We start from the raw sequence: 18,261 nt of genomic DNA on the forward strand, positions 1-18,261 counted from the left end.
GTCATGGTTCCCTTTCTGCCTAGACCCTTTTACCCATGCAGACAGCATGCCAGTAGAATTTCTTAGCTCAGTTTATGTATTACTGGAAAGATCATATAGCTATGACCATACAGGTGTGAAGAAAAATTCCTTCTGCTGGCATTCCCTGTGTAAAGTTTTAATACTCTAACAATTTTAAGGGACTGTGGCAAACAAACTCAAATCTAGCAGCAGACTATGAAACATAATCATGTCTACACCTCCTCTAAATTTTTATAAGGCCAAAAATAAAGCAGGCTCTAAAGCAGGCTGAAAATACCATGTTCAGAGCAGTTTAAGCACCAATCCACACGCTTAAAGGACATTGCTTACTCCTGTCTCCAGGGAGCAGTGGTCCTGGAAAGTTTCTCAGAAGCATACATGAAAATGAGCCATCAAAAAAGAAGAAAACAAATACCTTAATTTAGCACCTGGCTGGGGAAGTGGGATGAGGAGGGAAGCGAAAAACTCAGAAAAGGGACATCATTGCTAAAGAGCAACAAGCAGACTAGTAAACACACAAAGTGCATACCCTTCTGTGGAAGTTAAGACCCATAAATGCAGCCTAGCAAACAAGGCACTTTCAACTCTTCAACTCTTACGAAAAGTTAAAGGAAGGAGGAGAAATGCACCAATAATGCATGCCTCTGACACTAAATTTAGAAATACCAAGGACTGCTTCCGTGTTTGCCAAGTAATAAAAATGCTAAAGGGAGGAGTACCCTGTAATTACTCTGAGTAATGGCTCTAACTAATAGCTATGAGATAAAAAACATCTCCCTCCCCCTACTTAGGGAAAGTTCAAAAGAACAAAAGTCAACATTATTTTATTGATAAATAACTTTTTAATATTTTCACACAAACATTCTAGCATTACAATGGTAAACAAAGTGCAAATTGTCAGAAAGTCAGCTAAAGCCAACAGAACCTAAACTTGTTAAACCCTTTTCACAGAACACAGATTTTTAATTTTCACTACCTTCATGTCTTCAAGGCCGTATAATAGTTATATTTCTCTTCAAAGCCTGTTATTTATTTTATTGCTAAAGAATCTGAGCTGCTACATTTCAGAAGTGATGATTAATCATCCTTTGAAAATTCCACAAGACTTTCAGACACAAAATCATGAATCCAAATATCAGTATCTGGAAGAGACGTGTCCACGAGAAAAGTCACTATCTTTCGATCCCAAGAGTTAGTGCTTTCGTTAACTGCCTGTATTTGTGCCACCAAGGGTTTCTTCTCTACAAGATTCCGAAACACTATTGATGCCTCTTCTGACCACTGCTGGCTTTTCACTCCTAAGACAAACATAAAGCAAAAGAGACTGTTTATGAACCAGACCAATCTGAATGATTAAATTTATAAGTAAGTGGGGGGAGTTTAAATACTTAAGAAAACAGGTGTTCAAGTGCTACTAAATGCAGCTTAGCTTCAAAAAAGAAACACAAGCTCACTTGTCTCCTGCACAAACAAGTTGATCTATTACACAGACTAGAATGTTTTCTTGGAAGTCTGAAGATATGGACAGGTTTGCAGAACAGAAAGGCAAATGAACTGATGCACCAAGTAATGCAACGTATATCAGCTGTCATTCATGATCAAGGCACATCAGGAAATACGACACAAAGAAAACTGAAGGTCCTTTCAAAACAATTTGTCTTCTGCCTGAGGGTGCTGAAATTATTTGTTCTGTTGGCTTTGCTTTAGATGTTTTCTTTACCTCAAAGCAGCATCAGCTACAAAAACATATGCCAAACCATCAAGTCCCAAACTAGATCTGAAGGGAGCAGAAACAAAGAGAAATGCCACCCTAAATGCCTCACAGCTGCTGCTATTTTTTTTTTTTTTGAAAGCAGCATTCCACAAGGTCAATTCTGCTGAGGAATGTAAAGTTAGAACCCAAACAGGTTTTTTAATAGGGCTGAAATCCACCAAGAAAGAAGTGGCTCCTGCAGACATGAAATTCAGTCTACCCAGACAACTGCTGGTGTGCAGCATTTAGACACAAAGGCACTCAAATATTGTGTGTAGATACCCAAGCAGTAACTTAAGGATAAAAGAAGTAAAACACTGTTCTACTGTTAGCAGCAGCTTGCTGCTGATAGGACAGGGCAACACAGGAACACAGCTCCTTGCAGATTACAGGAGGAATGAGAAGCCAACAGTTAAGTAAGCGTAATTAGTGCTAGAAAAGGCTGGTGGAGGATCATATGGTATTTTACAAGGAAACTGACCAGAGACTGAGAAGTAAAAGACACAAAAAAAAAAGAGAAAAAAGTGGAAGAATAGCAAGATAATAGTTACCAGTCTTCCAGACTTAGCTGGCATGCTTTGATAATATGAAGGAGCTCAGAGGCCAACAAAACTAGCTACCTGGAATCCTGTGAAGCAGGTAAATTGGATGACCTGCATGCTTGCTCAGCTGGATCCTGTACTACCTCAGTAGACACAGCAAGAAATCAACTTCATTTCAGCAATGCATTCCTAGGACCCCAGCCTGTTAGTAACACATCCATTGTTACTAGTTTAAAAACCACCCAAGGCCACACCAAAGACTAAGCAGGAAAGCAGATTCACAGTAAGGAACCTAGATCAGAGCACCAGCCCTGTGGCCTATCACTTCAGGCAAGCTCATTCTGTAACTGAAGACTAAACTAGTGATGACCAAACAGTGTCAGAAAGCAGCAATGAGAGACATTCTGAAATACAATTGAAAGCAACGCAGAAATGAAAGAAAAATTTGGAAAAAGAAAGGACATCAAGCAGAGATCAAGTTTTGTTTTTTTTTAATTCTATCAGATGTCTGCACACTCTCTGTGCCCCACATTCTCAAGGAAATTAACCTTACTTTAGTCTGTCTAAGGCCCTCACCCCCATGTGGAACTTTTTGCTTGTTTGTTTGAGAATACCAATGTATTTTGGGCAACTTTGGATTCCAAATATGCACTGGAGAACAGTAAATTACAACAGGCGCAAGATATACAGGAAGAACTTCTAGAGAAACTCAGCATCCTGTTCCTAAATTTATGTAGATTAAGACAATAAGAACCTAAGTTCTTACCTACAGGTGCATCATAACTTTCACACTTTGTAATAGGTTATGTTTAAGGATCCAAAAACCATTTAGTTTTGATGTCCCTGTGTCCCTTGCATATCAGACATCACACACATTAAGTGATAAGTATTTATGACAGTGAAAAGCAGCTGCTGTTAATGTTTAAGAAATCTTCAGTTTTCTACATGGTAACTAGAACTGCTGGATTTAAATAAATAAGTAATAAAAAATAATCATCATGGATGTCAAGAAGAAAACCAGAGCTACTTTAATGACAAACATGCATTCATTAAGCATGTTTTTGAAAGCAAGTACTTTTCTTATTTTAGCAAAAAATCCCAGTTGCATCACTAACCTTTGGCTTTGTCCACTTGAACATTTCCATTCATTTGGTATCCCCACTGATGTAAGACTTTAACAAAAAAGAAAAAAGTTGCCAATGCTTACTACCTACCTGCAAGCTGAGCTGTTATAGCTTGGAAAGGTAGCTTTCTGAATGTATCCACAAGTGGTCGTACTTTCTCTAGGCTGACAAACTCATGTTTACCATAGTCCAGCTCATACACTGACAAAAATCCATTTCTAAGAATTCCTTTTATTATGACCCTGTACCACCTAAAAAGGGGGAGAACAAGAACAGACAATTTGAATTCACATTCACACACTATCAAGGCACCAGAAAAAATAATACATGACCAAAAGATCTTAACCAGTATGTCTGAGGCTTCCCAGATCTGGTATCATCTGAATTAAAGTCAACCCTTACAGTTAAATCTGTAAGGAAGCATGGAAGAGACTGCAACCTCATTTACTCCCATAATCCCTCAGTATCACTGAACATCAGTCATCTTGTTAACACTATGGACAAAGCAGAGCTAGGCTTGTGGAGCTTAGCAGAAGTAAGCTTTCCTTCAAAGATTTTGCTCTTAATGTAAGTATCTACTTACTGATTTTCAATTTTAGCTGCATACAGCTTGTTTTTTTCAATGTTCACAGGCTTCTCTTCTGCCTGGCTGTAGTACAAGAGCATTTCTTCCATTAGGGCTTCCAGATTATGTAGCTCCTTCCAAGGCTGGATAATAAAGTGACCTGGATGGCAGGCCACCGAGACATAGACATCCATGAGCTCACCAGTCTTCAACAAAGGTAGAGGTGGGGACATATCAGTCATTGACAGTGCACTGCTGGGTTCTCTGGGTGAATCTGAGAAACTCTTCTCCAGCCTTCCACTAGTTACGCGTAGAGCCGAAACAGCATCACTTGTCATTTTTGGGAAGCTAGTGCCACTGGGTGTAACACTCAAGAAAACATCTTTCTGATGTCTCCACAAGTCTGCATTTTTGATCTGTCGATTGATGCTATGATCCATGTCTGGGAAATTCTCTGGAGCAAACAAGTAAACGTGTGCAATTCCCTTTGAACCATCCTGTTTAACCACCTTGGAAAACAAAATACAGTTTAACTTCCAGTTAATAACTATTAAATGCATGTTTGATTTTGTACAGACTTATGCCTTTAACAGAAAAGTGGCAACAGTTCATTGCATTCTACATGCACAGAAGTATTTTCAAGGTTGTCTCAAGTATGTTAATGAAGTTGTAGGATAGTAAGCAACTCACAACAGCTAAAAAGAGCATTTGCTGCTATACAGATTATTCTGTTGATTTTCCCAGCCAGGAATAAAAACTTTCCACAATTTAACCATACAACTGTTGTCTATTATTTAATCTAGCAAAAATTAGTAACAAACTCAAACTATGTTGGAAGAGTATGCTTAGAAAAGCCAGATGCAACAGTCATAAATCCCAGATTAGAGAAGCTATGTTTTAACTACATGGTCTCCAGTGTTAAAGCAAGCAAAAAGGTAGTGAGAGCTAGAAAACACTTTTTCAAAGTGCTGTGACAGTATCTAGAATCAGATTTTTAAGAGGAAATTAGCTTTGTTTAGTCTGTAGCTACTAACAGATATCCTTCAGAAGGGTGTTTACTGTTAATTAAACTGAATAGGATACACTAGAAGCAGAAATAATTTTATCTCAAGGATAATTTCAGGAATTCTATGTACACAATAGTGTATACTAATTACATTGGATTAGAAAAAAACAAACAAAAAATGAAGCTGCTTTCTAAGACCAGAAGGAGAAAAAGCTGTGTCACAGGAGGCATAAAAATAATTTAAGATTAACTCAACAGTTGTATCTTTTTCCGTGGTGAAACTTTAACAAATATGTTTCCTTCTTACCAGCTGGCAAAATAACAGTAGCTGCATATTTGGACTGGGACAGCAAAATGTGAAAGGCTAATGTGAAAAGAGGGGAAAGAGGAGCTTTTAACAGGCTTAAGCAAGTAAATTTTCTTCCAAATAACCTAAGAAAAGGACTTGGTATAGAATTTATGTCCAGGAGCTTGCTATAAACTTTTTAACTTCTATAACAAAATTAAATTTGATGACTGGTTAAACTTTAGAGTTTTTCTTTCAAATCTCTTTCCACATGCCTATGGATTTCAAGTCACACATGCACTTTGACTATTTACCTTCATGCTAAATTCAGGACAATTCATTACAGTGTCTCTCAGCCACAGTACAGCATCTGGAGTCCACATGCCAGTGTTAGGAGGTAAATCTGCTAGGCAGCATTTTAAAGCCTAAGATTTAAGTACATAAAGTAAAATTTAATAATAGGAAACTAGTCCACACATTTTCTTTTCACATAAACTTCATTAATTCTGACAGATTCAATAATATATGACAAATAGAAAGAGACAGAGGAACATGCAAAACCATTACCATTACACATAAGCAGCATCCTGTCAATACACAGGACTACATTATGATTTACTTCAGGCAAAGATGCACAACTAAATACACCCCAAGTTTGAATGCTATTAAACAAAACAAAATTTGATTTTCATAAACCTTGAAGCAGCTGCACTACAAAACATTGCCAAGAGAGCCAGCATAGGTTAGCTTTAACATGTCTTTATACCTGAGGAGGTACTGCAATTACTTCTCTCAGGAATTGTGGTGGGATTTCTCTAAGCTCTGATACTTTTACAGTTGCAACTGTTCCAGTATCCATGAACTGCACATCAAGTGCCCGTCTAGTGTGAATAATTCTTATCTGGAAGAAGAAAGCAAGAGCAGAATTTTGAGGCTAAAAACACAAGGACGCATGCACAATAGCAAGCTTAATGGAAACTAAGGGTTTAGATTTAACTGAACAAAAAGAAGAGCCACCTGTATGTGAGAAAACTGTAGCTGTTCTTTGAATACTTCTTACCTCTACACGTGCCCATTTTCCTTTAGAAGGAAACAAGCAGATTTTGCCGCAGAAAGGCAGCGATACATTAAACTCAGATGTTTGCTGCAAATATAAAAAAGAAGATAAAAAGCATGGAGCTATTACTACCTGACATTCCAGTAACCATTTCTAAAGCCACACATAAACTGTTCTGTAAAGGAAAAACTGTTTCAAATATAAACTCTCCTTCCAGCCTCAGAAGCATTTCTTATCATGTTTTAAGCTTCCACAACCAGTAAAGCTTTCATTCCAAGCTATGTCTTACATTGAGAAACTAAGAAAATATAAACTGCCAGGGAAAAAAAGCCACATTTGGAAACACAAAATACAAAATTACTGACCATGACTTCAGTGTTCCAAAAAGTAGGAGCAGTTCCACAGCTACAAGAGACAAGAGGAGAAACTCCTACCTTATATTCTAGAACACATTTGTTGAGATATTTGACAAACTAAATTTAATACTGACTCAAATGAAAGTCTTATGGGGGTGACATTCACCACAATGCTCCTAAATAACATGAGAATGGTTACACCACACAGAACATGAATACCTTAGTTTGCTTAAATTCTCAGCCAAAATAAAAACCCTCATGATAAGCTGCAATGTCAAGATTGCTTTTTTCATCCTCATAGAGAGATTGATATTAAAGATTCTGAGTCAAGTTCTCTCTTTAATAGCAACAAGAGCCTAACATACACTCTGTCCAGAAAAAATGAGCTTTTGAAATATCTACTTGGCTGCTTACCTTTGTGTTGTTTTAGCACAGTCAGAACTCCATACACCCTCCTTAAGTGTTTAGCTTGCTTGAAACTGTATCTTGATAACTGAGGCACGCTCAACAAAGTATTTCCAGATGGTGCCTGCTCCACAACAGGTCTAAAGCTCAGCTTTAACAGAGTAGTTTCACAAGCAGCAGTTCTAACAGGCCTTTAAAGATCTGCATTTCATGGCTCAGCTGCATGTTGAACAAATTAGATTCTCTTCTCTTTTGTATAAATTGTCTTGAGTCCACTTAGGCTTGTTGTATGTGTCTGTAAATGGCTGGCGGAATGTCATACTTCTCTGTCACATGCCTACCTTAAAGCAACTTAAGACTTTTAAAAATGCCTCATATGCATCTGTTCTAGTTGAAATTAATCAGAACATTCAAAAGCTAAGGTACAAGGACAAGATATGCAACAGATCAGGTCAATGCCATTGTATCTCCAAGGAAGCCAGGCTAAAGAGGACATACCTTGGTTACATTGCTTTTATTGTCACTTTGCACAGTGTGTTGTGGGCCAGGCTGCTTATGTGCCTTAACTCTACTGCATTAAATAAAACTTCCAGAAAAAAATTTAGCAGGACCTCCACAGATTTTGTAGCAACATGATGCAGTTTCCACTGGGAGTTTCCCATTATGAGCCATAGTGTTACTGTTCTAAGTATTCAGGGGAAGTCATAAACTTACTCAGGCCTTAAAGACAGCTTGTGAACAAGAAATTATCAAAAGCCACTTTTTAAACCAACGGATGCCCTTCCAGAAACTATAAAGAGAATCTGTAGCCTTCTAGAATAGTCCATTGCTACCTCAGTACAACTTACGTGCAAGGAAAACTACTGGTACACTCTGAAGAAAGGCTACATCACTTCACCACTTCTCTCACCATAGAACCTACCTTGTAACGGAAATAGTCTTCTAGTTTCTGCAAGATTTCAGAAAGTCTAGACATGCCTTTAGATGGCACTTGGCAATACAGGCTTCCGTCAGAGAAAACGCTGGTTACTCTGACATGTGTATATAGTGCATCCACCTGCAACGGTAAGATTTTGACAAGAAAGTTGGGGGGCAAACCACGTACATAGACTTAGCAAATTTCTGAGTACTGTGTTTTGTCCATTCAAGACCTTAGTGGTCAATGATTTTTAATGAATTTAGAAGGAAACAGGAAAATGGTACCTGTAGGTGCAATTCAAGAGACTTGTCATACAATGACTTCAGACAAGTAGCATTGATGTTGATATCATCTTCTCCAGAAGTGTCATAGAGAACAAGAAGAGGAACATCACTCTTTTCCAGTATTTCCACAGCAAATATCTTGGAGCATGTCTGCAATTCCACAGCCTTCACTAGGACAGGATCATCAGAGAAGACTTCCAGTCCTGTAAGACACATAGTACTTTTTATGTATCACTTTATTCAAAAGGAAAAATAATGATCAGGTCTGTGTTCACAACAGGAATCTTTCAAAGAATGAGGATGCAGCAGGATAGTTGTACCACACCGCTACTTGTATTCTGCTCAATTTTCACCTTTTTAAGACAGAAAACCATCTTCAGGGAATTAAAAAAAAAAAAAGGAAACCCCCTTCAGAAAGAGTCAAGGCAAATGTGTAGAGAAAAAAGGAATGCATCCAACTATTAAAACAAACAAACAAAATCCAAGCTAATTCCTGGCAATTTTATATATTTAAAATAAAATATTCCTAAAAAATCAGAAATGCCTACCAACTTTAGGAAGCTAAATAATTTCCAGTAGAGCCTAAGAAGTCTGCAAATATGCAAGTACTAAAAGGAGAAGGATCACTCTACAATAGGATCATATTTAGGAATAATGCCTGACCTGGCTACAACAGATATGCCTCATTTGTGGAAAAAGGAGTTGTGTTAATATATTGCTTCACACAACAGCAACCATTTCCTTATTTTTCTTGTATATATTAAAGGGACAAAAGACATCCAAGCCAAGTGCAGAAACAACTAAGTTCTATTACAGAAATACATGTCTTCCAATATCAAGGTTTCTTTATAAAACCTACCTTCCTTCCTTCCTTCCCCTTCCTTTCCTCCTTTCTTCCTTCCTTGCTTTCCCTCCCTTTCTTACTTTCCCTTCCTTCCTTTCTTAATTTTCCTTCCTTCCTTCCTTTCTTAATTTTCCTTCCTTCCTTCCTTCTTTTCCCTTCCTTCATTTCTTCCCATGCCAACCAGCCTCTGTTTAGACCAGCTGTCTAAAATCTAACATATACAGAGGTATTACGAACAAGGATCATAACCCCAAGATGTTTCAATCTATAAACTGTGCAACAGCAAGCTGTATAGTCAACACTGGCTTTCTCTTACCTGCCAGCTTACATTTTGCAGCTTGAAATGGAAGTGAATGGAACTGTTTCTGTAGTTTGTACACACTGTTGCTTTCAACAAAGTCACTGAAGCCATGATCAACATAGCATACCTGATAATGAAAAAGGGAATAAAAGATTAAGATCACAAATATAATTGAAGATATGTTTTCTTGAGTCCAAGGAAAATGTACTCAGTTACCACATTCTCTGTGCAGCCACAAACAAATCACTTTGTTACTATGCAACACCATGTAGCTCACATTTATTTCACTGCTTTAATGTTTTGTATTTTCAGGGATCTCTGTTCTCAAGATCTCTGTAAAATCATCCTCTCCAACTGCTCCATGGAATCTCAGCTTTTAATAGGAACAGTACTGGAACAGCACAAATTTCCTCAACTACTTGAATAAAGGTAATAGAGAAGCAATTTTTATTTGTAAAGTGTTGAAAGTTTTGAAAAGTCAAACACCACTTAAGTGCCATTTTATGTTCTGCATTTTGTTTTACACTGTAAAGACAATAATTTTGATTTATGCTTACAGTAACTTTGATAAAAATACTACAGCCAATGCAGGAAACCAGTAAGGAAACTGCTGATTGGCAGCAAATAATTTGAGCTGAAGTGAAAGAAGGCTTTGACACAGCTTTTTACAACTTTTTTTCTAAGCTGTATCATGCATAACAAACTTGAAAAGGGAGCCTGAACACTGCATCAGAGGATAATCAGCAAACATTGCAATAAAGCAGTAGCTTTCTTTTGGCTGATAGTTCTAGCTAGAGAGAAATTAGAGGCAAACTTACTACCAGTTGTCCTTGACACTTCTCTAAATCCAACAATGTTTCACAAAACTGAGTTCTGACACTCCCCTCCAAGTTCCACTTGAAGGGCATCACATTACTTTTCAGAAAATTCTCAATTGTAATACATATGCTATTTAAGTATTTATGAACTGGATCAACTTTAGAAGTATGTTAAGCAAACCTGAGTAAAAAGTCACATAACGTGGGGAAGAAACAAAATATGAAAAATTACCATTAAATGTTTGATTAGCAAGAAATAATTGACAAGTTCGAAAGTTCTGTTGTATGGTTAAGTTTCATTGCAAATGGCAAATACAGTCTATTTGGTCCAGGAAAGTGTAACACAGGAGTTGAATAATGTACATATAACTCCCAGAGCTGCAAGATCTACATGGAAAGGAACACAAGTATGTTTCTAATTGTCTTGCTCTCTAGTGCATATAATAGATACTTCAGTATAAGACTTCAAACAACATCTACCAGCAAGTGGATTCTGTTCTTTCCTTTTCCTTCCTCTGTCCCACTCCAAATGGTGCTATTACATCCATTCCCTGCAAGACTATTAAAGGTACATTTCACCACACAAGTGCTGTAAGGCTAAGCCCCATATTAAAACCCTAAATGCAGCAAATTTAGGAATTGACTGTATATCTAAAAGCCAAGATTGTTCCAAGTCTTTCTCCAAGTGCCAAAAGAAGTAATTGCTTGCCTTTATTCTGTTGTCTTCTAGAGAAATTATCCGAGCACGCAACCAGGCATCTTCTTCAGCATGTACTGCAACAAGTTGCCCAACGCTCAAAGATTGAGCTAGTGACACTTTACTATTCTGACTATAGTATGCTTTCATGTCATCTTCCATTTGCTCCTGGGCAGAAGAATAATCTTTGCCCACATACCTACAGTATTTTACAAAACAAAAAAACCAAAACAAACCACCACAAGAGTTAGGATGCAACTTCAAAAAGCTGAATAAAAACCTAAGAACATATATATGCATATTTGAATATGAGTAAATTATGGATATATATATATTTTCTAAGCACAGAGGTATCCAAACTCTCTTCCTGTTAACAGGGCTATTGAAAAGTAACTGACATAAAATTCAGTACTTTTGTTGACAGATAAATGTGGTTCAGCACTTCAGAATCCAACATGCTACACTAGATTTTTACTAAGTGCTCTTACTTTTTGTAATATGATTATTACAATCATATAGAGCAACTTGACCACAGGAGCACAGTAGTACCTGGGACCAAGTATAAAAGAGGACTAATATGTCATCTCTAAAGTTACTCTGTCATATACAAACTCCAGCTTAATCTGATTTTCACTAAGGTTGATCAAAACCAAGGTATCTAAAATAACTTTACCATCAGCTGTCAAACCATGTACTGTTTACTCTTCACCTTCAGAACAATCTCAATACTAAGCTACCTAATGGTTCATACTGAAGCAGTTTGTGTTGCATAGATCTTCTTTAATAAAGTACATAACCTTACTAAAAACTCCAACTGGGAAGATGAACGCTTCAGAAACAATTCAGATTAAAGCAGACAAAAGCAGAACTTAATCCCAAATTTGTATTAGTAGCTACTATTTTAACTTGTTCATAGAGTGATTAATACTGCTCATGTCTCCCACACAGATTATCATCCTATAAAAATCTGGGTTTATTTTGAAGGTTTGCTATATGCTCAAGATTAGCGCAGTTATTCTACTATGACATAATATGCTAAATTTATTATAAAGATTAACTTAAATCTGATCATATTCAAGGGAGTCCTCATTCTCCTAAAGACAGCCTACTACACCTCACAATCCAATTATATATCGCTTTTCAGAATAACAGCCCTTGTGCTTCTATGTAAGCACTCATCTACTTCATAATGGATATGGAGTGGGGCAACAATCACTTGTGTGCTACTTAAAAATTTATTTCCTAACATTTGTTTTATAGATACACTTAACAGACAGTAGGAATATCTTAACAGAAAGTAGTATAATCATTCAGAATTTCCTGCCTCACTAGCTATTTTCTGATAATAGCTGAGCATTGCACTGAAGAAGCTTTCAGCCTCTCAAAACCAATTGCAAAAATATTGTTCGGATTCTTTAAAAAACAATCTTCAAAAGTAACATAAAAAAAATTATATTAGAGACTAAGCAGGTGTGCAGGTGGCCAGACACTGAAAATGTGCATTCAGCATCACTCTTACGCTTAGCTGGAAACAATTCATGTGTCAAGTAAGGCTTGCAGCTTCACTGTGAAGGGAACAGAGGGGTATACTTCCACAGTGAAAGAAGGTATAAAATTCTGTCTATTCAAAAAGGTAAAAAGAGGAAAAAAAGCATCTGACCTGTAGCACAGAAGCTCAAGGTAGTTGAGAATAAAAGCTTATAGCAAATTCTTGTGAGAATTCAAATGTGGCACCTAGCTTATCTTTTCCTCCAATCACACTATTGTAGATGTACAGCAAATATCTAGGAGTGTTTTATTTCCTCTTTCGTTCTGACTACATCAGAATTCTGATAGAACTGTACTGCCTCAAAATTGAAATAGCACCAAATCTTCCAGCTTTGTCATAATTACTGCTGCAGTTGAAAGGTTTCAGTCAAACATGCTTAGCCACATACCAAAAAAAAATAAAGATACTGCTCCATCCCCAAGAAAAAAAGAACAATCTTGAGTTTACTGATCCTACAAAAAAACAGCTACACTGTTCTTGTGCAGATCACGAGAAGGTGACTGCAGGTCACCATCAGGACCTTTCATGCACAGGAAAGATGACTCCATGCATTATTTCCTTCCTATACATCCACATGAACCTTTTCTTGTGAACTACTCAGTTCAGGGATAGTTTCATCTTGAAGATAAATGACCTTGTAGTCATTTACGTAGTCATGTACTACATGACCATGTAGTACATACATAACCCTAAGGAGTCACTTCTGTATCTAGTGCCAAGAAACCACTAATCACAAAAACATACCTACACAGCACTGACAAATTCAGAAACTTTTATATTGTCCAAGAATCTTGGTTCAAAATTTGGGAACTGCTGATTTAGAGAAATTTTAACATAATCAACCTCATCTGATCTGTGTCATATGGTATTTTAATCCATAAGACTTGAAGCATTTCCCCACATAATTAGTGGAAACATCCTTAAAATAACATAATAAAGCTAAGATTCGTTACTTCACATATAGAGATAGTCATCAATGCTGCCAGAATTAAAAGTTGTATAGTAAGAAGGAAAAGGTTTTGCAGAATTAATACCCATATAATTTGTTCCTGCTCTTCCCAATACAAAACATGCAATATGCATCATGTCTACTTCAGTATCTCTAACTATAGATAACTATGTGTTTTAAATTGGCTGTCTTTCCTGGCACTATTAATCTTCATCATGTTCCATATCTTTGACTAAATTCAAACAGAACTCTCACAGGAACAACATAAAGCCTCTCTTTTCTTTGATGTAGTTCTTCCTGTGATTTCTTTTTTTTTAAGCTTAGGCTCACTCACAAACTTCAGCTGTGTCTTCTCTGCTAAAATGATTGACTCGTCCAGCCAGAGACAGTACACATATTAATGATGGATGAGGAATCTTGCCCTAAATTATGTTTTTTTTAAGACCAGTATACAAAATCAATGTATAAGCAATGTACAAAAAAAGCTTATCTGAGAAAAAGCACAAAATAGGAATACTGTTAGCAGCTAGAACGAAGATGGCAACATTCTCAAATGAGAATGTCTCTCATAACTCCCAAATATGGGGATTTTCACTACAGATTATCACCACTGGGAACTAGAACAATGGAACAGCACATAAAGAAAGTTCAAGGTTGAGTATTCCAATACATTACTCATAGCAAGAGAGAAAAAGGATATCTAAATTTTAGCCTCAAGGCCAGTGTGTTGAATACTGTCAACAAGTAATAAACAACAGGGTATTAGTTTCATAGTGAAAGGATCTGTAACTAAACTCCACACATACTTATTTTGAACCTAACCAGGACCTCCAAATGACTGAAACTACCTAATGAAAGCTGAAACTGCAGAGAATAGCAGGAAAAAACAGACTATTGTCAATATAGTGTATTAGCACACAGTTGCTCAGTTCATCTTTGAGGTGACACATAGAACTCTTTAAGATTAGGCCCAATGTAAATGATTTTCAAAAAGGAGTATCTTCTATAATAAACCTTTGTAGGACATTTTCTTGTTTGATTGCTTGGGTTTTTTTAGTTTTAAAGAACTGCTAGGATTTCTGTGTTTTATCCCAGTGATTAGCTTATCATAGCATTTCCTTAAACAGTACAATAACATAAGACAGCCACTACAACTTACATTTATACAGTCCTCCAAGACTGGGCTAATTAGCAACCAAACCAAAAATCACTAGTAGTTTATTGTTGGATGGAAGCTCATCTGTCCCCAGAAGTGAAAACTGCAGTGTAATCTGAATATATTCAAGTCATGCTTAGTCAGTAGTAAGTTAGTTACTGAAATAAAAAATATGAGTATTGCAGCAATATCTGAATACTACTATGTGTTATAATAGGGTTATTTTAATAAGTCTCCAATGGCAAGTCAAATCTGCTTTGATTCTCAGACAAGCAAATGATAGATCAGATCAGCAGGGAAAAAGTTACAGAAAATTTTCATTTAAGCACCCAAACAAAAGGATTAATTTCCATTATCAAAATAAGTAAATAAAGTTCTGCAACCTCCTGTTCATCTGTTCTCTTAAGCAGACCTGCACAATATTAATATGTGAATTCATAAATGAAGAAAAAAAAATAGAGTTTCTGAAGTGACTTGCCTAATTAGGACCTCATTAGTGTTTTTGAGTTCCAACACCATGATGGACACAGATCCTTCCGATGGAATCGTTAAAGGAGGAACAGTTATGTTTTCTGGATAATGGTCCTTGGATTCTTCATACTGTTGTTCAGCTGTAGCTTTCATACCACCATGCCTCTGGACTCTCTCAGTGACATTCAGATTTGCGTCAATGAATCTTTGAGGTTTTGCGTAGAGGATGGCCTTTTTGGGGACTTCAGATACATAGTCCACTATACATATATCTGAGAGCAGCTCTAGATTATTTAGAATGTCTTCTGGAAATTTTACTTGGTAGGTGTCCTGGTACAATTTGGGAAGTGCATTAGCCCAAAGACCGCTAGAATACTTCCGCAAAATTTTGACAATTTTCTGCTTGAAGTCACTACTAAGCGATGCAGGCGTGCTCTCCATACTTGGTTTTAACAAAGGGTCTGCTTTTGAAGAAGTAACATTTTGAGATGCTTTGTGTTGCTCTGTATCACTTTTTGCTGTCGGTGTTATTTTCTCAGCAGGATAAAGAAGCCCATCCACCTGATCACCTCTGTGCACTTTCTCCACCTTAGAAACAAAAAATATAATCAATAATCAGTTGCATACCTAACTGTAATCCATTTTGCTAGTTATATTTTATAACACAGACTTTGAAATGGGTATCCACGGGGAAAGTAAGCTTAGGTAGTTACTACAGAGTAGTATTTCTTGCAAAGCTTTCACCTCCATTTTGAAGGATACCAAATGCACATGACCACATCAGTACAGGGCAAGTATCTGATCTATGTAACACAACTCAAGACTTGCTTCCAAAGACGTCTTGTCTCTCTTTTCTCCTAGAATGACAAGAAGATTATGACACACTCCAGAAACTTAGGTCTTTTTGCACATTAGCACCCCCCTGTGCCGGTCATCCATACAGGTAAGCAGATCATAAATGAAAGTTTCCATCTCAGCTTCCTGAGGAAAAGGGGGGGGTTTGATGGCATACTTCCAAAATAAGAGGACACCTGTCAGGCAGTGTTGAAAGCCTATCTACTGACATGCTCAAGGAATTTATTTTCTTTCAAATGGTTCTGAAATTAAGGAACAAATTTCCTAATAAATTTTGTTATAAATTTGATTAGGCCACTTTAAACTGTACCCTCCCTCCAGGCCTCTGTGTTTTGCCAGTCCATGTTTCTACTGTTTGTGAAGTTCAATAGGCATTTCACATGATCAGAAGTCATCCTTAACTTCTTTACATACTTAAAAGCACCATTTGAGAACAGTAGAAATAAACTTACAATAAATTCAAATTCCTAAGCTATGCAGTTTCAAGCTAGATCAACCTAACCGTAGCTTAGCACGAATATCTATATAGAATTGAGATAACAAAAGCTCTCAGTGTTTCCACATTGGTTCCAAAGCAAAAACAAGTCCTGCAATAAAGTTATTAAGGTTTATGTAGCTCCATCTTGATGTTCCTCAGAAGAAAAAATTCTCATCAGTCTCCTGGATGTACATCACACCAAAGTCCTTTTCCGAGGCAGACCACTGAACAAAACACTGTCTAGCTGAATTACTTGCTACCGCTCAGGGGCAGCATTTACCTTACAATATTGATGTCCATACCCATCAGAACTTTATAAAGGTTGCTAAAGCCATTCTATGCTGTTCTGTCCTAGCAGCATGCAATGGAAGTGTAAAAAAAGAAGACTATTATCTTACATAACAAGAATAATACACAACTCATTATCAAGATAACACAAATGAGATAAGTATATTTAGTTACAATACATTGGAAAAAAATGGGAGAGGGGAAAGTCATTATTGTGTCAAGAACCACATAGTTTTTCCTATGTGCATCTCTTCACACTCATCCCAAATTGCCACATGATGATCTGAGTTTAGAGAGTCAGCAAAACCACCTAAGTGTTACTACACAAGTGCACATCCATACACTTGTTCACTACACTGTCTACTGGTGCAAAAGAAGACTATCAAATGGTTCTTGGCAACAGCTCTTGGTCAACTGCCATGAACATTAGCATGTGTGCTATCTAAAATTGACACAAAGGGAACAGTTTTCATAGATGAAAAAAAATTAACCACATTAGAGAATTCTCATGTATTCATGGTGGCATGTCTGAATGCTTCTTTATTAATGAAAACCAAAGTAGTAATATTTTCTGCAAGAATAAGACATTAGAAAGCAAACAAACATATCTAACAACCCTCAACTCCCTGAATTCATGTAAAAGAGTCCACAGACTTTTAAGACTGAGTTTTTCCAAGTAAGCTCATTAAACCAAGGAGACATTCTTCTTAACTGGGGGAGGGGAGAGATAGTGCATTCCAGACATCCATCTACTAAAGGATATGTATCTACTATAGGACAAAATATAAACAAATCATATAAAGGACTTCAATGTACATTCACAAAGTTCTCAAGCATCTCTGCTAATCAGTTTGATATAAAGGTGACAAAACATATCTGGCCATTCAATTTAGAAGGACCAAAAAGTCTTCAATGATTCATGACAGGAAGAACCTACATTTGTACCCTGTGGTATAAGTGATATTACTGTGCCTCCTGAACCACAGACAATGGAGCTTGGTAAAAACAAACAAACAAACAAAAAGTTATCAAGGCCTTACATGTGCTTTGATACACAGTCAAGAGACCAAAGTATACCATGTGGCCCAGAGGAAAAAATCAGGGCAGAACTCCTTGGCAGGTAATGACATACTAAATACAGAAGAACTGATAAGGATGTCCAAGTGTCCATATAAAAGACTGAAGGAACTTGTTTAAATGACCAGCCAAGGAAATGTTTAGCTTCAGAAAATACTGGCATTATAAGGACAAAAATCTGCTTGAGAAATCCATGTTGGAATGTATCACAGTTCATACTGAAACAAGCAGAGGTCTACCTTTATGTACCTTTTCTCTTACATAGCTCTTTTTAACTCGTGCTGCAACAGAGATGAATAAATTTTAGCTGACAGGAGTATTAAACCTTACACGCTAAAAACTAGCAGCAGAATAAAGAGAGAAGATCCTTACAGACCTTTAAGACTCTTAATTCCAATAATAGCACTGAGGTTTTTTAGGCACTGAAGCTCTGTTTAGAAGAGATTGTAGATGCTGACTG

At 36.9% G+C, this 18,261-nt stretch overlaps 1 protein-coding gene across 3 annotated transcripts in view; it reads right to left on the bottom strand.

Moving 5' to 3' along the window:
- Positions 1-863: 863 nt before the first annotated feature.
- The window catches only part of LOC101871717 (tudor domain-containing protein 7), a 43,458-nt gene continuing 26,060 nt past the window's right edge, over positions 864-18,261 (bottom strand). For all 3 annotated transcript variants that reach the window (XM_031042264.2, XM_013130774.2, XM_031042265.1), the window contains exons 7-17: positions 15,111-15,691; positions 10,991-11,177; positions 9,479-9,590; positions 8,319-8,521; positions 8,038-8,172; positions 6,358-6,441; positions 6,064-6,198; positions 5,612-5,722; positions 4,024-4,514; positions 3,531-3,691; positions 864-1,319 (exon numbers count right to left, since the gene is read on the bottom strand). In XM_031042264.2, the coding sequence (XP_030898124.1) occupies positions 1,099-1,319; positions 3,531-3,691; positions 4,024-4,514; positions 5,612-5,722; positions 6,064-6,198; positions 6,358-6,441; positions 8,038-8,172; positions 8,319-8,521; positions 9,479-9,590; positions 10,991-11,177; positions 15,111-15,691 (2,421 nt within the window). In that variant the 3' untranslated portion in view covers positions 864-1,098. The remainder of the gene's footprint in view (positions 1,320-3,530; positions 3,692-4,023; positions 4,515-5,611; positions 5,723-6,063; positions 6,199-6,357; positions 6,442-8,037; positions 8,173-8,318; positions 8,522-9,478; positions 9,591-10,990; positions 11,178-15,110; positions 15,692-18,261) is intronic.

Source organism: Melopsittacus undulatus, chromosome Z (genome assembly GCF_012275295.1).
Source record: "Melopsittacus undulatus isolate bMelUnd1 chromosome Z, bMelUnd1.mat.Z, whole genome shotgun sequence".
NCBI lineage: Eukaryota > Metazoa > Chordata > Aves > Psittaciformes > Psittaculidae > Melopsittacus > Melopsittacus undulatus.